The 25,627-nt window shown below is 41.5% G+C and overlaps 1 protein-coding gene across 1 annotated transcript in view; it reads left to right on the plus strand.

The window, feature by feature from the left end:
- The window catches only part of myo1g (myosin IG), a 43,301-nt gene that overhangs the window by 1,517 nt on the left and 16,157 nt on the right, over nucleotides 1-25,627 (plus strand). The window contains exons 2-20 of the mRNA XM_041954999.1: nucleotides 1,595-1,803; nucleotides 3,586-3,679; nucleotides 3,893-4,058; nucleotides 5,250-5,303; nucleotides 5,388-5,483; nucleotides 5,702-5,818; nucleotides 6,022-6,228; nucleotides 6,439-6,584; nucleotides 6,694-6,808; nucleotides 7,330-7,500; nucleotides 8,592-8,662; nucleotides 12,853-12,927; nucleotides 13,112-13,244; nucleotides 15,399-15,565; nucleotides 15,949-16,156; nucleotides 16,728-16,951; nucleotides 17,557-17,701; nucleotides 20,027-20,131; nucleotides 20,788-20,901. Of these exons, the coding sequence (XP_041810933.1) occupies nucleotides 1,595-1,803; nucleotides 3,586-3,679; nucleotides 3,893-4,058; nucleotides 5,250-5,303; nucleotides 5,388-5,483; nucleotides 5,702-5,818; nucleotides 6,022-6,228; nucleotides 6,439-6,584; nucleotides 6,694-6,808; nucleotides 7,330-7,500; nucleotides 8,592-8,662; nucleotides 12,853-12,927; nucleotides 13,112-13,244; nucleotides 15,399-15,565; nucleotides 15,949-16,156; nucleotides 16,728-16,951; nucleotides 17,557-17,701; nucleotides 20,027-20,131; nucleotides 20,788-20,901 (2,617 nt within the window). The remainder of the gene's footprint in view (nucleotides 1-1,594; nucleotides 1,804-3,585; nucleotides 3,680-3,892; nucleotides 4,059-5,249; nucleotides 5,304-5,387; nucleotides 5,484-5,701; nucleotides 5,819-6,021; nucleotides 6,229-6,438; nucleotides 6,585-6,693; nucleotides 6,809-7,329; nucleotides 7,501-8,591; nucleotides 8,663-12,852; nucleotides 12,928-13,111; nucleotides 13,245-15,398; nucleotides 15,566-15,948; nucleotides 16,157-16,727; nucleotides 16,952-17,556; nucleotides 17,702-20,026; nucleotides 20,132-20,787; nucleotides 20,902-25,627) is intronic.

Here is a 25,627-nt window from a genome sequence, read left to right on the forward strand (position 1 = left end):
GACACAACAAAGTAAATGATAGTAGCATAGTATGAAACTGTATTGTTTTTCTATAATTTAATTTCTCTCAGCAGATGTTTGGTGGACAGTGAGGCTGGTTCGTAGCATGTTTTTGTTAACAAAGCATCAGTTTACTGATACCTTTAAGGTAACGTTCACTACAGGCAGTACAGGATTCTTGCTCTTTGAGTTCCTTCTAACTCATGTCTGATGTAGTCTCACATGGTCTCAGCCTCCTGTTACTTGATTGGTCAGTACATTACCAGGAAGGAGACTGGGGTGACTTCTCTATTTTTGTGCCACCAAACCCAATTCTGACTCAGAGGAAACCTAAAATGTACTGTGCCAGTGCCAGAACAGTAATATATTAATGGAACATTGGGATGAGATCACAGTTGTTGACGGTTCAGTTGGTGTATGAAGCATTTAATCTTCCTTTGCTTTAAGAAAAACTGATATAAAAATGATGTTTAAGTACTCAGTAGTTATAAAAAAAATGATTAGACTGGTTGTTAGTTTAAACCACTTCATGTACACATTTAATTTTTTTCACACCAGTTTATTTCATGTGTACAGTTTTAATAACTTTGCTCATGTTACAGAGTAAAAATTTCACTCTGAAATGTTGTACAAAGTGAAATATGATAAATAACAAGCAACTGTACTTAACTGAGTAAATGTACTTAGTTACTTTCCTCCTGGACATTTAATTAGTAATTACTTGTAGCTGTATTCCTGTCTTTTATTTTTCATATCATTAATCCAGTTTTTTAGATCCAATCATCAATGACTGATGAGCTGCTGAACACAAGCATGTTGACTTAAATACTCTGGTCACATGATATTTCTTGACTTAATTAGCTGATAAGAACCACATGAATGATCCAGTAAACAATAGATCAACTGTGTCCCATAAATTCAGGAATAAGAATCTTGTGTGTCTTCGCTGCATTTGGAGGAACCTTTGGAACTGTTGTGATGTACATGTTACAAGACTGATGCTCTGTCAACAACTGCCTTGCAACACTGTCTACAAAACTATATGTGCAACAGAGAAGTATTTCATTTAGCTCCATTAAGCCTGGTGACGCGTCAGCTTTACCCCTCCCAGAAAGAAAGAAAGAAATCTATAAGAGGTTACACAAGGCTGTGACGCCCTTTGAACCACAAGTTTCATTTCCTGCTTTCAGTGTACACACACTTGTGTCACTTCCTGTCAGCTACGTATGACATAAAGGTGCATGATCTTTGATGGAACTTTTAAGGGTTTTTTTCATGGGTGGGGTGAAAAATGTCATAGCAAAATGTGGCAAAACCAGGGCCAGATCAAGTCAGGGGCCTCAAAGGGGACATACTTTACACCGGTATCATGCAAGGGGTCTCAGGGTCCTCCTCACCCAGGAACATTTGAGTATTAGACACCTAATTTCTGCATTCTGGTGATGTTTATGCATGTAAATATCCACAGAGCTTAACAGCTCTTTGCCCCTTAAATGCATGAACAAATGATCTAGTATATTTGCATGTTTACACATATTGTTTCACATATTGTTTCTGAAGCATCAGTATGTCTGAATTTCTCTTGTTTGGACAGGTTTGAGAAAGGCCGAATCTACACCTACATTGGAGAGGTGGTCGTCTCCGTTAACCCATACAGACAGATGGACATCTACGGCAAAGAAACCATTGATGCGTACCGGGGCCGGGAGCTGTATGAAAACCCTCCACACCTGTATGCAGTGTCCGATGCTGCCTACAAGGCCATGAAGAGACGGGCCAAAGATACCTGCATCGTCATATCAGGTTTGTCTCTTTCACACTCTGAAACACCCTAAACCTCATCCTGCAGGGTGTGAGCTCTCTGCTGTGCTCAGCCTGAGGCTGTCGGACAGTTTTTAACAGCTGACTTCACACACTTTGAATTCAAACTGGGTTGCTGACAGCAAATTCATGATTCTCTTGTTTGTGGGGTGATTTCACACGGCATTATGTTTGCTTTGAAATAATGGTGTTTACACAGGACGTGGAAAAAAAACTGCCACTGTATATGGATCCTTACCTCTGTTCATCACTATTGGCCTGTGTGTGGCACCAGATGAAAAGCTGTTTATCCTCTATACTGTGGCTATTTACTGCATCTTTCTGGGCTCTTCTCTACTGTCAGACTCCACTCAGCAACCATCATTTTCGGACTGCAGATAAAATTTAATTTCATTATCAGTAAATGAGTTGTCTCAATTAGTTGATTAATAGTTTGGTCTATAAAATATCCAGAAAAAATATGTTGGGTCTTAAAATGTTTTGTTCAGTCAAAAACATGTAAATGTATTTAGTTTAGAGGTTTTGCAGAGTCAGTGACATCTTTTAAATTACCTCTCAGGATGTACACTTAATTTTATTAATGATAGCACACTGTTTTATTTCCAGCATGTCTTATGGTTGCATTATTACTATTATGATAGTATGTGTTTTAATTCGTTTTTATTTTCGGATTATTTTTAATTGTCTGGTTTTATTTGCCAAACTGCAGTCCTCAAATGTTTTAACCCTGGTTCAACTAAGTAAAGGACTTAGTTAACTTTATTTTGAAAAGTGCTGTATAAATAAAGTTATCATTATTCAACTTTTTCAAAAAAAAGTCTTTAACGGTTCTCAATTTCTCGCGTTGAAAACATGATCTCACTACTTTCATTAGAAGACTTATTGTCAGTTTTAGCTTTAGGTAGGTGTACTTCATCAGACTCAGCAGGTTTAAGCTAAACTTTACAATGCTAACATTAGCATTATGTATCATTTACAGTTAGCATGATAACGAGCTCAACGTTTTAACATGCTAACGCTGAGAATGTTAGCATTAGCCTAGTCCCAAAGTTCGCGTTAGCTGACGGCGGCCGGCATTCTGCTATTGTTTAACTGAAGCGGACAAGTGGAGTTATCTTCCGGGAGGCGTGAATGTTCGTAACTTTACCGAACAAGCTAGCTAGCTAGTTGTCAACATGTTTTACTCTTGACGCAAGTGTAAGACCCACAGCAACGCCGCTATTATGTGACTAAAGGTGACGTTTTTAATAGCTACAGTAGCTAACGTTATATGAGCCAAATGAGACACCTCTCAGGTAGTCTCCTGCCGTACAGGTGTCTGTCTGGATGTTGAGGTTGCGTTTTGAATGTTTGGGCTGTAGCAACCCTCAGATAACTGAAATCAGTTTGGGTTTCTGTGGAGAGTTTTCACATGATATAAATAGTCTTTCATCCTGCAGGAAGTACAATGTAGGGACAAATACTAAATATGATTACATGAAAATCCAGTCTTCATCGTGGTCAAATCACATCAGTGACCTGCGTTGCTGCTTGTAAATCCACTAACACTAAAGCACAATATCTGCATTATCATTTATTATCCATTGTCAACAAACCTCTATCATAAATCTGTCATATGTTAAATGGATTCAGGTACTTAGAGCTCACATACCCTTTCATATCCTGCATTCAGGAAATAAAAAGAGTAAAAAGAAAATATTATATATGCAGCTCTACTGATCTGTTCATCAGTGTTGTGAACTCTCTCTGTGTTTTGCATTTCAGGTGAAAGTGGGGCAGGAAAAACCGAAGCGAGTAAATACATCATGCAGTACATTGCAGCCATCACAAACCCAAGCCAGAGGGAGGAGGTTGAGAGGTGAGTGGTGCTTGGGTAAACAGAAGGCATTACAATATTGAATCAGATGGATTTGATCCTCAAATCCAACACAAATAAATAATTGGTCATGAGAATATGATGTTAGATCATAGATTATCTCACCACTTTCTTCTCCTGCAACTTTATTTCCACCTCCCTGATGGCTGTGTCTAACGCGCTTCTTCGATGGTCACCATTGTGCAATAAATCAAGCGTGAAGAATGTGCTGCTCAAGTCCAACTGCGTGCTGGAGGCCTTTGGGAACGCCAAGACAAATCGCAACGACAACTCCAGCCGCTTCGGCAAATACATGGACATCAACTTCAACTTCAATGGCGATCCCACCGGAGGCCACATCAACAACTACCTGCTGGAGAAGGTGAGTAGGGGGTGGGGAAGGGTGATGGAGGGGCTCTGACTGCAGGCAGTAGACCTACCACAAAAACAGAGGAGTTATACGCTCTATGTAGACATAGTGAACCCACTTCTTCAGGAAAGTACAGAAAAGTTCTTCTCATTTAGTTTTTAAATTACATCTTCTCTCCTGCACATGAATGTTTCATGAGGTGATGACAGAGAGGTGTGAGGGAACATCCATGAATAGATGTGTCTGTGCTGCTGTGTGTTAATGAATGGCTCACCTGGGGGTATTTGATGCTGCTGTATTTATCCGCTCCGTTAAACAACCGTCTGGCACTCAGAGCCGGTGAGAATGATGGTGCCATGATTCATTTTCAGAGGGCAGAATTAACCACGGTGCTTCTAAGCTGTCATGTTTCTCATCAGCTGTGAAAGAGGTGCTGCTGTAGTCACACAATTGGCGATCAGTTTCGTTTGAGTGTTTGTCTTGAAGGAAAAACTTTTGTCCTTAAACACTGTTGGAAAAACAGCTGGCGGTGATATTGTCGCATGGTCGTGGATTTTATTTATTTCTATAGAAAAGCAGGTGATCCATCCTTGACCACATGGTGTTACTTTTTGACATTTTGAGTGCAGCTCTAGTGGAGATCTGATGCATCTCTCACCAGCACTAAATGCAAGGGATTTGGTGTCCATCACTCAAAATGAAAGCACGAAGACCTTCTTTTTAGATGTGTGATTCCTCACCAGAGTAGCAGCAGCCAACAAGGGAAAAATCTATCTTTGACACATGACATGTTGCACTTCAGCTCAGTTTAGCTTACTTTTTCTTTTGGACTAGAAAACTTTCTTTGGCCTCTTTAGGGCTCCATTATTTTTCTTCTGCTGCCTCGGAACCTCACACGTCTAATTGCTGTCCTCTCTGAGAAATGCTGCTAACTAACATTATTTAGCTTAATATAAATTCAGTTACTTTCAGTTATTAAATTATTTGCCCTGCCCTCAGAACCCAGTGAGGTTTGAGATAAGCTTACATTCATTCTTTTGGGGTTGTTGAAAGCAATCTTTGGAAAGACTGAGTCACAGATTGGTTGACAGGCACAAAAACACACTGGAACACATTGGTCATCACAGAATAATTGTATAACAGTGAAAGAGTGTCTTAGCATGGATGTTAGGTTCACTGCCATTATCTGTTTTCATGTTCAAGTCCAGGGTGGTCCAGCAGCAGGAAGGGGAGAGGAACTTCCACTCATTTTACCAGGTAAACTCCAATTCAGTGGTTCCTACACAAGGATGCAATCACATTGGATCTGGATTGGCCTCATGTTTGATGTGTGTTTAACAGTTACTGTGTGGAGGCTCAGATGAGATGCTGGCATCATTACATCTACAGAATGATCCAGCTTTTTATACGTTTACCAGAGAAGGAGCTGCAACTGCTGTGAGTTTGTCACCTTTGTGTGAGTTTTGTTGAAGCATAAAGACAAAATGAGCTATTTGAATAATGCTACCTTCTTTGGCATAAAATCCAGATTTTTGCAATTTGTCTGCATTTGAGAAACATAACATAATATAACATAATGATGAACTTCAGCTCATGTCTTTTTTTGCACTGATCAATTGGCAAAACCTTTTCTAATACAAAATCCTTCTTTTAAGACCTCCAACAATGATCGATCGAGCCACAAAGCGGTAATGAGTGCCCTGGAAGTGATCGGTTTCTCTCAAGAGGAGATTAACTCAGTTTATCAGATCCTGTCCTGCATTCTTCTGTTGGTAAGTTTTAGCATGAATTCATAGACATAGGTGAAGTTAAAGCATATATTCTATGATTTAAATTATATAAAATTATTTTCTTCACCACCTGTGTGTATTTTAGATTTTGCATCCGAGTAATCCGTGATTCTTGTGTCACCAACACAAAAAGCATCAACAGTGATGAGTTCCTTGTTGTATATCTGTGACTGTGTGTTTTTCAGGGTAATACGCAGTTTGAGAGTGACGGTGAGAGCGTTCAGATCCTGGGACTGGAAGCCGTCAACCACATCTCTGAGCTGACAGACACGGATCCAGACAGCGTTAGCAAGAGCCTGCTGTACCGCACTGTGGCCACTGGGGGCGGCGAGGTCATCGAGAAGGGACACACGGAGCAGGAAGCCTGCTTTGGACGGGACGCTTTCGCCAAGGTACTTTTACCTACTCCATGTGTGTATTTACTGTACAAATTATACACCCCACATCCTTTTGACAAATCAGTAGATTAATCTCTTTACAGCAGAAAATGATGTTAACATCATCACTGTAACACGCTTTTCTTTTGTCTAGTTTTCACAGTTGTCAGAGTGTGTTTATCTCTGGCTCTGTTAAACACATCCCCTCTTAATTCTTCTCTGTAGGCTCTATATGAGAGACTTTTCGGCTGGATTGTAGGCCGCATCAACAGTGTCATTGAAGTTAAAGACTACAACCCAGTGCTCCATGGGAAAAACACAGTCATTGGCGTGCTGGATATCTACGGCTTCGAGATCTTTGACAACAACAGGTTGGCATCATCGTGTTGTGAAGTCCGCTGGATTATGTCATTTAAATGGAAAGAAATGAGTCATTGTTGACGATGTTGCTCAAGCGATTGTTCCTGTTTTGTCGGCCAGCTTTGAACAGTTCTGCATCAATTACTGCAACGAGAAGCTGCAGCAGCTCTTCATCGAGCTGATCCTCAGACAGGAACAAGGCGAATACCAGAGAGAGGGCATCACTTGGCAACATGTGAGAAACACACACAAACAATGACACACATGCAATATGCAAGAGGTGTGATGCCACCTTTGCAGGTCAGTTGATACTCAGCTGTTCTACATTTAATATAGACGTTCAGGAGGAAATATTTGGATGGTCATACAGTGTAGTGATAAGTGAGTGTGTGGAGGTTAGGGTAGTTAATAGATGTCTGTTTTTACTATCTGACCAAATCTTCCCTAACAGTATTCAAGTGTTTTCAGTAGCCTTACACACTTGCAGATGAGTTTTCTCAATAATTTTCTCAATAAATACAATATATGAACACATTTCATGTTCTGCTAATGTTAAAAAGTTTCCTACGGAAAGTTATTTGTGGGAAATAGATAGATAGTTTGTGGGAGATGATGCTGGTGATAGGCCAAAGGCCATTTTACAATAAGCATGCACTTTAACAGACCGACACATGCCAAAAAGACACACAAGAGCCCAAATTAACATGCAACAACTCGATTAGTAAACAATTTAGCGATCATGCTGTTTGTACACAGATTGATTACTTCAACAACCAGATCATTGTGGATCTCGTGGAGCAGCCACACAAAGGCATCATCTCCATTTTGGACGAGGCTTGCCTCACTGTTGGTAAAGTTACCGACACGGTCTGCCTGGACAGCATGGACACCAAACTGGCCCAGCACCCCCACTACACCTCCCGCAAGGTGAGAGCAGATCACATAATCATCCGTCAGACTTCATCTCTCCCTCTCATGTGATATTGTTCCTGAAGAATCAACATTTCAAGCTGTCAAACGTCTGTAAATCTTATGAACAAGACGTTTACCAGTTGTTATGCATCTTCAGAAGACGTTTGTTTAAAACGCTCCCACGCACATTATTAGGCTGCTGCTCTACGAGAAAAAATGAAAATGGTGTTAAAGTTTCAAAAGGGATCTCTGAAAATGTGTTTGCAACTTCACCTAGTTGGTAGGAAGTGGTTATTTGTTGTTGACATATCCTCCTCAGATTTCACCCTGAAAAGCATGAATGAGGAAATCTTATTTTCAGCCCAAACTGGAGCTGCTAACATTTGCTTTTTTAGGATAATTTGCCAAAGTGAAAGATTTTAAGCGATCCAATACTTGCTTAAAATCTCAAGCATGAGATGTTTTGTGCTTGTAATTGTTAGCAGATCAAGACAGATGGAAGCAGAAAACCAGTGAAGTCATTGCATATGGGCTGTAGTTGGTGAAGCACTTTTCTGAGAAGCTGTAAATGAGTTATCATGAATTCACATCATTACGTCAAAATGAATTAATTCTAAACTGCTGGGACTTAGTAACTGGAAGCAGAAAGTTGTTTTTTGGGTGTTACCTCTTGAAAATTATGAAGTAGTTTAACACTGTATTTTGCTGGTTCGCATTGACCCACAATTCAATGAGAAATGAGATTATACAGTCAAAAATATGTTATATTTAAGCATTTCTTCTCAATTATGTGCTTGTTTTGATTTAGTTTTTTTATGTTAAATGAACAAGCAAGAACAAAGGGTCACTCCATACCTCAGTGCAGCTTAAGATTTACCATAATACAAGTGCAGTTTTGCATTGCAGTCAGTAGAGAGCAGAGTTTCTCCAATGTTCTGCCTTTAGAGATGTTTATGATGTAAACATCATAAGATGCTTTTCAAACACTGGGGCTCCAAATTGCAGCCATCATTCCCTCCTCTTAAAACTGACGTCTGTGCTATGTAAATGTTATGTTATCTTTTACTGTTTGCTCTGTACTCACAGTTTCCCCCCCTCATTTCCAGCTCAGCCCCACAGACAAAACCATGGACTTTCAGAAACACTTCCGTATTCGCCACTATGCTGGAGACGTCACGTGAGTCGCTCACACATTCACGCACTTAGTCGCAGTCACCTGCTTCGGGCCGGGTCAGACTGTTTCTGAAACAGTGACAGGGTTCATATGTGTGAGCCATATACTCCTTTTTAAGAGAAGTCAGTATATTGCTCGTATCCAAATGGAAAATGTAGTTGCTGAATGTTGTCACTTACTCCAACAATGCGTATGTACACGTGAATTGTAAGCTGAACATGTTCTGTACATCTCATCCATGTGAAAACGGGTGATGAAACTCTTCACCTGTGTACAGAAAGTGCGTTCACTCACCTGCACAGCCAGACGTGCAAACACAAACACTCACATGTTGTTGTGGAGACGGAGCGGAAACGCTTTCATCTGTGTTTAACATCTGTTTTACAGCATCAGTGGTCATAAATGTTCAAAACAGGCCATCACGCGGCTTTGATTTTCATTGTATAACTCATACTTTGTTTTCCTGTTTTCACTCTCTTTAATGGCTGGTGACACCTTGAATCCTTTGATTGCACTATTTTCCAGCTGGTGTCACAAATATGAAGTAATCCAGATCTTTTACATGCACATCTCGCAACAAATGGAATAAATTAAATTTTTTTTGTGTAGAATAAAATCCCAGATAAATAGAACATATGATTTAGGGAAAACTCGACATGTTATTATCAGGAAGCTCTGATCTGAGATGCAAATGTAGTTCGAATGAAAGTTTTATCGCTTTGTTAGGAATTTAAATTTAGGAAAATGTGTGTGTAAAAATCCTTTTGTTAATTTTTGTCTGTTAGATACTCACAGTCGATAAAGGGAAAGGTCTGGTGGGGCGACCTTGAAAAATGTTCAAACACAAGATGTTTTTGAGCCATTAGAATAGAATTTCTAGTATTAATTTAATCATAAATCACATGTAATGCTATGAAACTAATCTGCATATTAGAGCTTTTTAACTTTTGTTCTATTCTGAAAGTACAGTAATTTCATATTCTGTTATTATATTATTTCTATATTTGTATTAGTGGTCGTTTGGTTTTACGATTCACAGACTAGAGATCAAACAGTTTGTTCAGTCTCCTTCTCCATCACTGCACCGCTTCCTTAATGTGTTCACTGGATTTAAATGTCACAGTGGCCAGATGAGGCCCTTGGCCAGCAGTCACCCATCATGCCTTTGGTTCCAGAAGATCCCCACCGCTCACGTGTACTGCCCTCAATCTAGCGAGGGGACGGACATTAATATGTCAAGGGAACACGAAAGGAGGAGGAGGAGGGCAGGGACGGGTGGAGCCAGCTGATGAGACAATTTTGGCTCTGCAAGATGTAGCAGCAACAGTAATCAAGGAGAAGTGGAGTAGGGTTTATTGAGGTTCTTTGACTCGGGGAAATCCAGGCTAACACGATGTCAAACACACACAGAAACACACAGCAATTTCATCCTTCTCTGAAGCACAAGATAGCTCTCGCAGACAATTACAGCACCGTTTTTCTGCCTAACTGCCCTCCCCATGTCCACGCTCAGCAGTGGAGCAGGTATTCACATCCTACCAACACCACACTGGTAGAATACTCATTACAAGTAGAAGTCCTGTACTGAAAATTATACTTAAGTAAAAGTATGGAAGTTTTATCAGGAAAATGTCACAATATCAAAAGTAAAAATGGTCCCTCTGAGAGTTATGATATTATATCTTATAGAAAGAGTACAAAGAGTATTTTCATTCTTTTTTGATCAATCCATTAATAGTTTGGTTTATATAATGTCAGGAATGTTCCCAAAACACCTTTAAATGTCTTGTTTTGTCCACAAAACAAATGATTGTCGATTATTTAGTGATAAATATTTAATATTATACAGAATTGTATTGTATTTTTAAAGTTTGAAGGGTCCACTACATTCCAGCACCTCCAGTGGTAGCATGACGGGTTGGTTAGGAGCATGTGTGAGAGAGCTGCAGTGGTGATGACAGATGGCTGTCCCTGTCCCTGTGTGTCCCCGTCACCCCGCCTTAGCTTGACTCAGGACCACGTCGGGGTCGCTCCACCCGAGCTGTCACCCCTCGTCTATTGCTTCCTGGTGGCGCTGGCCCCCCATCGTCCCCGTCACATCTCACCCCATCTGAGTCTATCCTGACTCTGGCTAAATAAACCCTCATCCTCGTCACCCGCCGGCCCTCCCCCTCCCTCGCCTCCTCCACTCTCACTGAACCACCACTATGACAGGCTTTGACCTACTTCGCTCCCTCCTCCTCCAACTCCTCCTCCTCCTCTTTCCTCATCCTATTTCCTCCTTTTCTCCTCCTCCTTCTATACTGCAACTCTCACCTGGCTCTCTTTGCCATCCACATTTTAATTCCCTGCAGTATTTCAGCCTGCACATGCAGCACTTTGAGCAGCCATAAAATATATCATGTTCCCTTACTGCACAACTTTATATTGCAAGAAACCTCACATCTTTGTCGCCCGGCTCTCTCGTGTGCTCCCTCTAACCTTGTACAACACAGCCCTCTCCTTGCACCAGCCTTGACCTTCATACTTAAATATACTTTCCTCTAAATCTCCCTCCTGCCTCTGGAGAGCCTTTATCTCTGCATGTCCTCTCCTGTCTGTCCTGTCCCAGCACTGTCCCATCCTGTCCTTGTAACTGACTGCTGTGGCTTGTTATTGTGCGTTCTGACTGCTCTCTCTTTTCCTCTCACACTCTGTCTCTCTGCGGCGAGCTTCCCGGGATCTGGTCAGGTGGTTTTCGGCACCCATGAGCCAAGGGGACACATCTGTCATAGCCAGCCTCTGCTTCTTTGCCTCCAGATGTGACAGACTAGGACACAGTGACAAACAGGGCCAAGCAGACGACATGTGACATGCTGTGTGTTTGTTAGAGAGGGAGGAATGCAGAGGGATATGTAGAATAATGTGTGCATGGAAGATGGTGTGGGTTACTGCAGTGATGGAAAGTTACTAAGTACATTTAGTACTTAATACTCACGTACTGTAATGTATTTCCATTTTATGCTGCTTTATGCTTCTAGTCCACTACATGCCAGAGGGATATATAATATCATCCTTTTTTTCTCTACTACATTTATTTGACAGCTGTAGTTACTTTATAGATTAATATTCTAGCCTGTAAGACTTTAATACACTATGAATATATATTTAAATTGATATCTTCCAAACTTTTCAGCCTTGGTGTATTGGTGTGTGATCTTCCCCTCGAAACGTCTCACATGGTTTCATTTAAATAACCGTTTGAGCCCTGAGGACTTCTCAAAAAAGCCAAGACTAGAGAAAAGTCCCCAAAAATTAACACAAATGTGTGTTGTAGAAATCCGTTTTTTCATTATCCATTAATCATCTTACAACCCCAAAAATCTTCATTTTGTTTGGAGCTGGATGCGGACTTAGGGAACCACTGGATTAAACTACTTAACTGTATATAAAGTAGTTCCTCTGCCAGCTACAATGGTAAAATGCTGTGTACACATTTTTGCATCAGTATTAACAGTCTCATCATGTAATATGCAATAATACATCACTCACAGTGGCCATTTTTCTGTTGAGTACTTTTACTTTTGACATTTTAAGTGCATTTAGCTGATAATACTTCAGTACAAAGCAGGACATTTGAATGCATTTTTTAAGCCAAGCATCCACACTGTGCAAGTTGTTGCTACGATGTGAGCGAGAATGGAGAGCGAGAGGTTTATCTAAGGCAACACTTACACTACAGCAGGCTCTTACCCCGGGGCTGCAGGGCTTATGTAACTGTGCCTTACAGTGCGCCCGTGACCTCCCACTGATGCCTCACAAAACCGACTGAGCAGTTTAAAAAAAGGCAGACAGATTATTTTGTAGACAGTTCAGTGTTTTTGTCCAAAACGTGAGCCGTGGTGGGAATTTGACTATGTTTCTAATTTGTAAATCATCTAAGCGGCACGACTGTTGTTCTGATCCTCTGGCCTGAGGACTGTGAATCATTTGGGGCAGAGCCTGGAGTCTGTAAACGGGTACTGATAGTGACCCTTTTAGCGACTGTTTGAACTGTGCTACTTTCTGTCAGACTTTTCATGTAATTTTAACATGTTGACTATTTTTCTGACACTTCACTTCACTCCCAGTGCTTCTCAGTCCTCCTTCTCATGAACTACTTTTGGCCAATTGCTCTTGATTACTCTCACTTTCTCTCTCTATGTCTGTTGCAGATATTCTGTCGAGGGGTTTTTGGACAAAAACAAGGACATGCTTTTCCAAGATTTCAAGCGTCTCATGTACAACAGGTGCCAAACGCAGTCTTCACTGCCAGTCTTTTCCAACATCACGATGCTCTTGACAGTTCAGTAACTGGGTTAAGTGTATAAATGAGTTTCCTCTTCACCATGTATCCCACATCACACCTCTGCTAGCCTAGTTACTGATGCCCTGTCTTCGCTCTTTGGCCCCTTTTCTTTCTCTCGCTCGTAGTGCCAACCCAGTCCTGAAGGAGATGTGGCCAGATGGTCAGCTGAGCATCACAGAGGTCACCAAGCGACCTCTGACCGCAGCCACCCTCTTCAAGAACTCCATTGTGGCCTTGGTGGATAAACTGGCCTGCAAGGTCAGTGGTTTCTGCTTAAGACTGACTTCCTGTTCTCTTCCGCTGGGAGAATGTGTGGATGGCATGGTTTTTAGTCTGATTAAAGATACTGAATTCTGGCATGTGCCACGCAACATTGCCCTACAAAAGGCAGAGAACTGTTACCATAGAAGCTATAAAGTTGAGAGAAAAGGCTGCAAACTGTGTAGCAGAAGGTTTTTAATAATTCATTTTCTGCCTTTATAGGCTGATATTATAGAGAAATTAACTGTATCTCTAATGTAAATGTATCTATAATTAGTTAGAGTTGCGCTAAGCTAGTTAACTTTAGCAGGAGCTTAGCTGTTTTTGTATCGTCTCGTCGCTACTGCTTCACTGGGTGATGTGAAGTAGCAAACAAAATGACCAAGAGTCATCAGAAGTAATATTTCTGATTACAGAAAAGAGCTTGGCTACACAGCCAGAGTGCAGTTACTGTAGTTTGGCCTGGTTTTGTCCTCTGTTTTGTAGTTCTGTTTTTCACACAGATATTATACATTTCAATGGCATAATATTTTTAGACGCTATGACAGAGAACTCAATTTTGACTAAACATGTAGTTTCTGTGCTTCTGCTTTGTATGGAATAATAGCTGTCACTGGAGGCTTAATTATGTGATCAGATTTCCATGTTGCAGTTAGTATTTAGTGCCAACATTGCCCCTCCCCCCCAATTTATGTTGCTGTAGCCATCAGGAGGATGCTGCGCACCAGTTTGGGCTCTTCTGGACCCTGTAAGGCCTGTATGAGTCACCGGCTATTCTGAGGCTGTCAATGTGTCTGTGCAGCATCTCTTTCAGGAGGACAGTTCGTCACTATTCACAACAAAATATGGAGCGAGAAGCAGGGCGCAGGCTCAACGTATACATAGCAATGTGCTCTTGGTGTCAGAGCGTCACAGTTTTTGTAGGTCGCCTGTCCTCATCCTGTCTGACTGCGTGTGGAGTTGGGAAGGTGGTGAGGGGGAGGTAGTGGTGGACCACGAAATGTGCTGCTCACCTCTCCTGGCCTCATCTGGCAGACTGAAGTCTGACATTTCCTGCTGTTATTTTGGGATGGCCTGCTGTCAGGCTGTTGTAGCGTCTCACCTCAGTGTGGCTGAGGTAAAATGAAAGGAAACTCCCCTGACAACTGTTTTTTTTTTTACTTCAGGTCACGTTGAAAGAGCGGATGTTTTCTTCAGCTGCCGCACAGAAGCACCTGTGCCCAGTCTGCACTCCCAACTCCCGTTAGCTGACTCTTTTCTTAAATCTCTGCTAAAGTTGAAACTGGGGGCACACATGCGCATGCATCATTGATATGATGGACGACAGTGTCTGGGAGCGCTCAGAAAGTGCTCACTTCGTTCTGCCTTGTTCATCTTTCATGGACAGAGAGTGAGAGACAGTGAAAACACAGCAGGCTGTGTTCTCTGACAGGATATCGTGTCCCTCAGAGATCCCTGTCAAGGTGCAGGCGTCCAGCCATAACTCCACACTAGAGGTTTTATCGCCTTCAAAGTTGTAATGTGCAGTTAAATGTGCTGTTAATAAGTAGATGTGCTGCATGTGTTATGAGGCTCAGCTGCTCACTGTAGCGTCTGTTGAAATATTCTGCAAGACTGAAAGGTCAGATACAGCTTGGCTTTAGCTGTGTCATAGTTGACAAGCTGAGTGGAGTTTATTTAGTTGCGCAGTGATGAACACGGCAGTGATGAAAACGCAGTTAAAAACACGCAAAAATAAAGACAAATAAAAACAAATACAAGTTTGTGCAGGTGATGAATCAAGAATCTTATGAAAAAATATTGCCTCAATCATACAAAGACCCAATCAGTCCAAGTGTTGGAAATCTGCAACACTGTGTAAGTGCTATAGCAGGACTTTCATTGCAGCTGAAGTGTTTCATTGCATCCTTCCTTGCAGCATTACTGTATATCTGTCTGTAAATTGATGCACTGGCCAGTTACAGTAAAGTGATGATGCGATACTTCATCGATCCTTGCTGGTTGCAGTAAAATATTTTACAGTAAATAAAAGCCGACATTTGGTGCTCTCTGGTTGAAAGATGATCTCATGTGATCTCTCTCAGTCCTGTAGCCCAGCAACACTGGAACACAGTCAGCCGAGGAGTTACCTGCATGTCTTTTCTCTTTTAGGAGCCTTACTATGTGCGATGCATAAAGCCCAACGAGATGAAGTCTCCGGTGTTATTTGACGACGCTCGCTGCCAGCACCAGGTGGCCTACCTTGGCCTGATGGAGAATGTGATGGTGCGCAGGGCAGGCTTTGCCTACAGGCAGCCCTATGCTCGCTTCCTGCAGCGGTAAGAGAACAAGAAGCTCTATGAAGCAAGACTTCTTCAGTGTTTCAACTCGTCCTTTGGTAAACTTCTCTGTGAGGAAGTTGAGAAAAACACAGTCTTTTTGTACAACTTCAGCAGCTCAGTGTAACACCAGGGGTGTAAAACTATTCCAGAATATCCGAAGTACTCCAGCAGTTGCCACTGGGATCATATTTTACTTAAAGCTACTAAAGTTGTCATTATCAGTGTTGCATGCAGTAGTTTTCATTGAACTTAAAAAGCAGAGTGGACAGAAAGCACAAACTAGACCCTTTTGTCTGAGTTGAAGAAAATTGGCAAAATCAAGGAAAGCCAGACTACTTTTCTATTGTCTAATTTTGAGTTTGCTCCTGAATGTTATGCAGGTATAAGATGACGTGTGAGTACACCTGGCCGCACCACCTGATGGCCTCAGACAGAGAGGCCGTGGAGACCATTGTCACCCAGCACGGTTTCCAGGACGACGTGGCGTACGGACACACCAAGCTGTTTGTCCGAACGCCGCGGTCTCTCTTCACTTTAGAACAGGAGAGAGCCGCCCTCATCCCCATCCTGGTGCTCTTCCTGCAGAAGGTCAGCCAAATTAGTTCTACCACATCATGTGCTTTCAGTGTTGTCGTCGTTGCCACTTTTAGTATTCGTCCACAACCTCAACATGGTTTGAAATATAAAAATGTCAGAGCTCTATGACTGTTATTAATGTCATGCTTGTATTTTGATGAGGATTTATTGATCTAAATAGTCCAAGTAATTGACACAGAGACCTGAATTACTGTCACAGGCAGCTCGGATCATGTGATTACAGTTAATCACCCACAACATTATCTTCTCCAGTTTCAAACGCAGGCCTCTGGGTTTCAAAGGGGAGATTGCAGTTTGCCTCAGCTTCATGAATATGTGGCTCCTGGTTATGTTTGACTGAAATTCATCTGCCAGCTTGAATCCTAATTTCCTGTAACAATAATTGGGATAATTAATGAGATCCAGAGCACAGTTACATTAAAGTCAATTACCTCACTTGCTCAATGAAATACGCTTCGCCTTTCTCTTTCTCCTGACCTACTTTGATGACTCTGCAGAGAAGTCTGGTTCTTTAACTGGAGCACAAGTCTTTAACATGTCCCTCTTTCTCTAAAACTCACAGGTGTGGCGTGGGGCTTTAGCTCGTACGAGGTGCCGGCGTATGAGGGCCATCTATGCCATCATGGGCTGCTATAAGCGCTACAAGGTGAAGGCCCACTTCTGGGAGGTGGAGAGGAGGTTTGCTAATGTACGAACCATGGGCGACTATGGAAAGAGCGTGGAGTGGCCGACCCCGCCTGCAGCTCTGTCCCAGTTTCACAACATCACAGTCATGCTGCATCGCAGGTCAGATCCCACAGAATGAAACTCATACACCAGAACAATAGCAATCTAAAGCATGTAAAATTTTAAGCTGTCAACCATGTTTTACTTTAAACAAACTGTCAGCAAAATGACATAAATCAGGAATAAGAATAAATCAGTTTTGAATATTGGAAAAAAATGACACTTAAATGCTTTAAAGGAATAGTTTGATATTTTGATTGGTAAATATGAAGCTACCGCTAAAAGCTAGTTAACTTAGCTTAGCATAGACTGCAAACAGGGAGAAACTGCTCCAGGAAGTCACTGTGCCTGGCCAGGAAATAGTCCGGCACATAATGAGTGGTGTCTGTCTTCTCACCTACCTTTAAAACATTGATTTGCATCTGAAACAAGAAAAATAATTTGTCTTCCTGGCAGATTTATTAAATTCTACAGAATAATGTGAGTTATCTGAACGGAGTGAGTGAGTTATAGATCAGCAAGGATGTGTTTCGGTACTGCAGATGAGGTATCCCTTGTGACCTAATCATGAAGCTGTTCCACCTACTGCATTGTTTTCTATTGCACCTTTGATGTATTACTCCACCCATGTGACATGCTGTCTTGTTCTCATCCCTTGTTGTCAGGTGGTGGGCGAGGCAGATCGTGAAGAACATCCCTCCGTCTGACATGCTGGAGGTTCGGGCCAAAGTAGCAGCTCTGACTGCTCTGAGTGGAGAGAGGAAAGACTGGGGAGTGAGCAGAGCCTGGGAGAGGGACTACCTGGCCAACGTAAGAATCACACATGAACTGGAGTCTGGGTACTCAGGAGTTCCATCTATGAACTTAACCATGTTAAAATGATCCAATGATAACTCTTGATGTTTGCTTAACATAAATCAATTTAAAGAATCAATTAAGGTTTCAGTTTGTAGCCTCTTAAATGAATTAATTATTTATTCATTTCAATTCCGCAACTATAATCATTGATTATCAATTATTGTTACTTCTTGATTAATCAGTTAATAGTCTATTTAATGTGAGGTAATAGTGAAAAATTCCCATCACAATTTCCTCAAGTTAACACACAAGAACAAGTTTGTTTTGTCTGAGCAGCTTTACAACATTCAAAGGTATTCAGATTAGAATCATAAAAGACTAAGAAAAACCAGCAAAATGGTTGATTGTAACGATTTAACAGAATTGTTGAATTCTCTGTTGTTCGGCTAATTGTTTCAGCCCTAATTTATTTAGTTTATAGTTTGTCTAACTGGGACAATACAGATTTTGTTGCATATGGAGAAGCACCAGATATAATGTGTACAACTCAGGTTAGGTGTTAAACATCGGGTTACAACAGCTACAACAAATGTAAACAAACTTATCACAGATGTGGTGCTTTTGATTGGATCCAATGGCCTCCTTCAGTGAATGGAACCTAATCAGGAATAAGCCTAACCAGGTGTCGTAACGTAAAATAATAAAACATGTTATCATGTGACCAAAGTACCACACTTAAGTCATTTGATCACTCCTGAGCATGTGGCCAAAAGCTCCAGGAAAAAGCTAGTAAGTGCACATTGATTTTGGTAAAATTTAACCCTGTTGTGGCCATATCGACCACATCCCTGTACCCTCCTCCTTTGTAAGTGCAGAACACAAACATACCTTTAACTGGATAGCAGGATATTTTTAAGGTTAATAATGAGGGAAAGCAGCTTTTTACTCTTGAATACATGAAGGGTTTATAATTGTGGGAAATTTGTTTTTGTTTGAAGTCAGGGCAACATTTTTTGTTGCCTTGGCTTTGTTTGTTGTCCAGGCTTATGAAATGATATAGTCATTTTCAGTCAGCCTTCCATTTTCAATAATTTTTATTCTAATACCCTAAACAGAGGTATTGTGACTTGTCCTCGTTTTTCTCCTCACTTTTTGTTACAGAGAGCATTTTCCAAGCAGTCGTCACCACTAGAGGACCTCATTTACGAACATTAACAGTTCAGTGTGGCAACAAAATGCTTATTCCTGTCAACAGAATAAGTGGGAAAATCCATCAGCTGGCAGAATTTCTTACTCGAATTTATCACAGTTAACAAGACGTGAATGACCAGCAGTGTATAGGATCACAGAAAATCATCTGTTGTTGTGAATGTATGCGGTGCATGTGACGAGCCTCACAGTAAACAGCGTGACTCAAGGAGGATGGTGCTTGTGAACACAGTCCTTCCTTAATGAATCCCACAGTCGGCTCATTTACTAGCTAATCTGAGGGTGTTTGGTGGCCTGAGGCTTGAAATCCAGCGTGAGGGAGCGTGAGCATGACTGCTGCAGAGTCCTGAGTCACTCCCCTCGTTAGTTTGTCAGACGGCCCGTGACTCGCTGCCCTCCTTTAGGGCTCCGGCTTCACGTGATTGCTGTTACTAGCACAAAGACCTAAAGATAAGTGCATGTAATGCGGCATGCAGTCAGCCTGAATCGTGACTTATATGTGACTGACGCTGCTGTAGCTCAACAACCTTCAACAACATCACAAGATTCAGCAAGTTTATTTGGTTATGTCGAATTCAGGCTCATCTTAGAAATCAGTGCTGGGATGTTGCTGGTGTGTGAGCTCATTAGGACAATATATTATCAGAAATCAATAAATTGAATGCAATTCTAATACAATTTGTGAAGTCTAGAATGTATGATTAATTTATTTTTCCCCCTTCATGCGTGAAGAGACACTCTACTGAGCATTCTCTATGCGTCTGGTATACATTTCTTAATACATCCATGATATATGGCACAATCTGTATAGGAGGAAGACTTCAGCACAGTTTTAGATTTCCTTCTTTGCTCCATCCGACTGTATTTCTCATCAGGCAGTTTAGCTCCAGTATCAGCCTCCCTGTCCCTCTTTAACGTCGAACTCCGTGTCTGGTAGCAGCCGCCCCGAGGCCCCAAGCTTTGATCTGCTGCTTATGGAATTAAAGCGATAAAAAGACCAGGAGGAGGCTGAAAGAGGTCACCCAGAGTTTTACGACTAGCGACGAGATACATTCCCATACGTCTCTGCGCTGTCGCTGGCGGCATCAGCTGGCTTCTTGTAATAACACTGGCCTCTCGTTTCTGCAGGTGCGAGACTGCCCTCAGACCAGCTCCGGCTTCATCCGTGTGTCCAAGGAGCTGAAGAACAAAGACGAGTACAGCCAGGTCCTCTTCTCCGGCTTCTGTAGGAAGGTACAGAACGTGGGAAAAGAACATGGTGAAACAAAAATGACGGTTTTGTACGAGGAGTTACTCTTTTTTTTCTTCCTCTTCGCTTTGCAGTGTTCTCCATTCCACCCCCTCGCAGGTTCTCTCTTTTGTGTCAGCTCGTCTTTCAAGATTTCATATTCCAACGGTGAACACAGCCCTCTCAGACAGCAATATAAAGAAATGAGATAAAAAATAATCAGAGGATTAATCATGAAAGGAGCTGAATTATGAATTCACTCCTACAATTTTCTTAACCTTTAAGAAGATTATTATTTAACCTCATGCTGAACTTGCTGTTATCATCTCCCTGTGGATAATAGTAGCCACATTTTCCTTATCAGGGATTGTAGAGAGAGGGCTTCCACTAAGCATGCAGCTTTAGCTTTATTGAAGATATGTGGGCTTTAATAAAGCGAATTAAAACGACCTCCAGCACTGACAAACCCACCAGGTCCTGTGTTTGTTTTGTTTCGTTTGTGTTGCGGCTCCTCAAGGAGAGTCTGTTTTGGAATTGAGAGTAGTGATAACCCAAAAGATCCTACAAGCTGCAAGAAAAGGCTTTTTACAGAAAATAAAAATATGCAAAAGTGAAGCTTTATCCTTTTCCTCTTCTCTGTTTCCCTCCTCTGCTCTCTCAGGTGAATAGATTCAACAAAAGCACAGACCGAGGCCTGCTCGTCACTGACAAGTACGTCTACAAATTGGAGCCAAAGAAACAGAACAAGGTTTTGAAGAGGCTTCCTTTAGACGCTGTAAGTACTCACATGAGGGTTCACGCATTCATTCAGGGACGCACAACCACACTCCAACCTTAATCTAAAGCTACAGAGCTCCACACACACACACACACACAGAGTGAGACCCATACTGTTGAATTAGGGTGACGTTTTTCTTCTTCACTATGAGCACAACCGGTTTAGTTTATTCCTCTCAACCTTCAGTCCTCAACTCGCAAAGCAGTGTAATAATAGAGTCACATCCCTGAGTGAGGTCAATGATGTCCTCAGAGATTGAAAGTATGCTGGCTATGTTCAACGCAGTGCAGGAATAGGTGCCCCAGCTGCATTCGTATGGCACTTTATTGTGTTTTTCGCAGTGTTGTGGAGGAAAACAAAAAGGTTCTGTATAGAATATATAATAGAGGCATAACGCTACGGACTATCACACTACAGCTGTTTCGGTTTCTTCAGGGTTTTGTGGATTTGTTGAAAGTGAAAAAGGAAATTAAAGATAAAAGATGAGTTCAACAAACAAAACACAGAGATATCCTGACATTTGGTCCTAATGTAGGTCAACCCTCAAAAACACAGGATCTGACATTTCCCTCACTGAGTCTTTTTGTGGTTGTGGTTGTTTTCCTGCCTGGTAAACAACCACATCTTAAAACCTCTATTAGGGTGTTACCACTGCACGAACTTTCCCAGGGAGCCAAGAATCTTTTGTGGAACTAAACCTGCCTTTTTAACCAGGGAACTGGGGACTACATTTAGCTCCTGGAAGATAGTTCCAGGTAGCCAAGGTCCCTGCCAGGAAGGTAGCACTTTCAGAGACTTCCGGAGCAGAGTTGACTGTTTGGTCAAACAAACTACACTTGTACTGATATGGGGATGAGGGTCAGACATTCCTTGTAGTTAAACTTTGTTGTCGGCTTCGTGAGTCATTTTTAAAAACGAGAAGAGGGTAAGAGAGATAGAAAGTGAATGACAGAGTGGAGGCAGTGATGAGGAAACAAAGACAATGAATGAGAGAAATAAAACTTAATTTGCTGATACTTTCATGCCGGATTTGTTCCATAGCAAAAATAGGTAAATACTCAGCAGATCATTGACTGCGGAGGCTGACAGTGCTGTTTTCAGTCTTCTTTCCCACCTTTGCTTTCCCCTTTTCATTCATTCATTCACTAAATACAACTTCAAACATCAGTATCATGCAGCAGTAAATACAGAGAACAACAGAATCACTCTGTGTTGTGCTCCTCATGTTTCCTCAAAGCGTCGACATGTTTTATTCTGTCACTGGTTTAATTTGCCTAATCTTCACAGTTCTTCTGATGTAGAGGAAACACAAACAGGAGTGTGCAAAATTAACTTTTCTAGTTCAGTTCATCTGGTTCCATATGTACTGGAAGCTTCAGGTTAAAAAACTGGTTGAGTAGTGTCCTCCATGACCAGTAAACTCATCTTTATATGTAAAACTGGTGGAGTGTCTTTACTAACCTTAACCCTAAAACCAGGTCTTAACCCTGAAGTAAACTGTTAATAGATAATTAACATTAAACTAAAAGAGAAACAGAGGCAGTAACACACTGTGCAGCACCAAGTAGCAGCTCCACTTCCTAACAGCTACCAGCAATGTGGGTCAGACCCCTTGTACTTTATCCCAGCTGTCCTGTATTTTTTACTGTGTCCTCTCAATTGTACACTTTGTGCACTCCACACACACACAAACACACACACACACTTCCATCAGGTTTGACCTTGGTCACTGCCATCCATCAATAAGTACAAGAGCAATAAGAGGACTCACAGTAAGAGAATGTCGTGTCCTTTCAGCTCAAAGGGCTTTTGACCTGTTTTGGAGAGCGAAGCCCGCGAAGGGTGTGTTGGTCAGTCACTGTGTGTTTGTGTGTGTGTTTATGAGTGTGTATGTTGGGTGTTTTTGTAGAAGCAGTAGATGACAGCTTTATTTAATGTGACGCTTCAAGGTCCTTTGAAATAGTTTTCAGTTTGATGTGTTTCTAAATGAAACAGGATGTTGTGAAGGGACCTGTAGACAGCGAGGACTTGATTTAAGAATTTAGCAAAAAAGCATTTTTATTTCTATATTTTGTCCAATTTTAAATTACAGTATGTCGGAAACAGGTTTTGTCAGCTATAGCTTGCTAGTGTTATTTAGTTATCTTACGCTAACCCTGTGAGTTCACTATTTATTTTTTCTAGCTGATTCATTTTGTAGTGAGAAAATGATGCAAAAAATGGAAATATGATGGATAACTATATACAATATTATGGCAAAAGACTGAGGCTAAAGCTACACTTCCCAGACAAAAAGTCATCTCACCAGCTGACGGTCCATGAAGCCGACATGAAATTAAGGAAACTGCAACCAGAAAAACATGCTTTGTTGTCCATACGCTGTTTTTGAAAAAGTGTGGGGGATGATGATCACCAAAGTTGGCAAACATAACCAAAAATAACACGGCCTTGTGTTGTGTGGCTGATATGTAAACTTTCCCAGAACAAATACTGAGCAGCACAGAGCTGCTCCCACATGGTGGATGTTCCATTTTTCTCATGTAACCCCACAAAATAACGTAGGTAGCTATATTGCTTTGAAAGCAACACTGTAGGTAGTGAGCTAGTTAGTGACAGGTGCTCTGTTATAATTTTATGTCATTTGACATAATTTTGAAATTCATTTGATGTATTTCTCACACAAGCAGGATTTAGTTTAGGATTCAGTCAGTTAATTGATCTGTCAAGTGTTTTTTATCTGAGAAATGACTAAGAATAAAATAAGAATATAGTTTTCTAGGAACAGGAAATACAGTTTAATTTATGGGGTGGGCGTTTCCTCGGTTAAACACAGAGAACTTTGTTTTTTATGATGGGAGATTTTTTGGGGATTTTTTATGAAGTTTCCACCGGTACTTTACCAGGGAGTAGACGTGTGCCATTGTTTGCTTTAAGACATTTCTGTCATATTCAATATATACTGTATTTTTTGCCATTTTGGCTTCATAATCTATACGTGACCGGCAGTTTTAAGTGAAACACTAATGAAGTGTTGTCCTGGTATAGATTTGTTCTCTACTGTATGTACAATGTAAATTCAGTGAAGCTCTGTGTAAAGACCGGCATCACCTACATATCACATAATGAGTCAGCACAGCTGGACGTCCAGCAGTGGTTTTAGCGAGCGAAAGAGCTCCAAACATGCCAGCGGGTTAAAAACCATCATTATGCAGCAGCGGAGCAGCTAAAGATAGCTGATGCCATTAAGCACTGCTGCTCAGACTGAGGGGAATGAGTCTTATTCAGGTCAGAAAGAGAGAATAGAGCCTGAAAGAAGCAGCGCAGCTCTGCCCTCACACCGCAGAGTCACACAGGTCTCAGACCATCACAGCAGAGAGCGCGACTGTAATGGTTCTTGAATCCATCCAACCAACATCTCTGTGAAAACCTCATCCTGACATAACAGGTGCTACAGCTGAAGTACTCAGTTGATTGACAGTTTTGATAATTGATTAATCGCATGGAGTTGCAAAGTGGGAGGAACTATTTCACATGTATAAGTCTTATTCATTTTCCCCATAGATTGTGTTGCTCCAACTGTGAGTCACGTGCTGTGAGTCACAGTTGGAGCGCTTCCTCAGCTTAGAACAGAGGATGAACTGCATCAGAAGAATCCGGTCCTTTGATAGAAAGTAAAGGCACCATCCTGTTTACATGTACAGTGAGAAACTAACTCAAGAAGTCAGAGTCTGTATCCCATTAAATGGGGATAGAGCTTGTGGAGTGAGCAACTTGAAGACGTCACATTACACCTCGAGAAACTGCAATTGGCTTTTTTTTCTGATTTCTGACATTTTATAGCCTCAATTTATTCAGAAATTGAAAGAAAAACCCTCACACCTTTTCCATAAAGTTACGTACTCCATATACTCATTAATTTCATAAAAAAAACCACTTGAAATCACGAAATCTGTCAGTTCATCGTATTGTTTCGTAGATACAGTAAATGACTGAACACAGCTGAGTAGCCTCTGCAGTGTTCCTGTCCCTGGAGGGACAGGTTGTACCAGAATGTGGCCTTGACGGTGTTGCACACGGCCATCCCTGCTGGATTAACCTGTGTGTGCTGGGGGCCGTAAGAAGCTTAGTCCACTCTGTCTCCCATTCCCTTTAAAATCTGTGACGCACCTCACTTTCTCTCTGTCCGAGGCTCATACATACTGTTCATGCATACTGTTCTACGTTTACTCAACTTCTGCACTTCAGTAGAATTTTCAGGTACTTCTACTTCACTTATTTCACTTTTTGTGCTCCCTTGTACTTACACTCTACTACATTTTGGACCCAAACATACTATTTACTACATTTATGTATGCCCTGTGGTGTTGCTCTTTGTACTCAGGCCAAATATCTCACTCCGTCTTCCCTGACTGGTCTGAGGTCAGTAAGTCCATGTGGGTCACACCTCATGACTTTGTCGCTGCACCTCCACACATGCACGTTTCTCTCACCCTACATACTCTGAGCAGTAATAATCCTCTGGCTTCATTCATGGCGTGACTTTTTATCCAGGATATACTGTGCTGCACTGTATTAAATTCACAGGTATTATACATTGACGTGATAATCCCTGACATTTTTAGACAAATTAATTTCCAGCACTCTCACACGTTCCACTGAAAACCACAGTCCTTCAGCCCAGAGGCAGGACTGGTCTTTTACTAAACTGAAAGTAGTGATGCAA

This window comes from Chelmon rostratus, chromosome 16 (assembly GCF_017976325.1).
Source record: "Chelmon rostratus isolate fCheRos1 chromosome 16, fCheRos1.pri, whole genome shotgun sequence".
NCBI classification, from domain to species: Eukaryota; Metazoa; Chordata; class Actinopteri; order Chaetodontiformes; family Chaetodontidae; genus Chelmon; species Chelmon rostratus.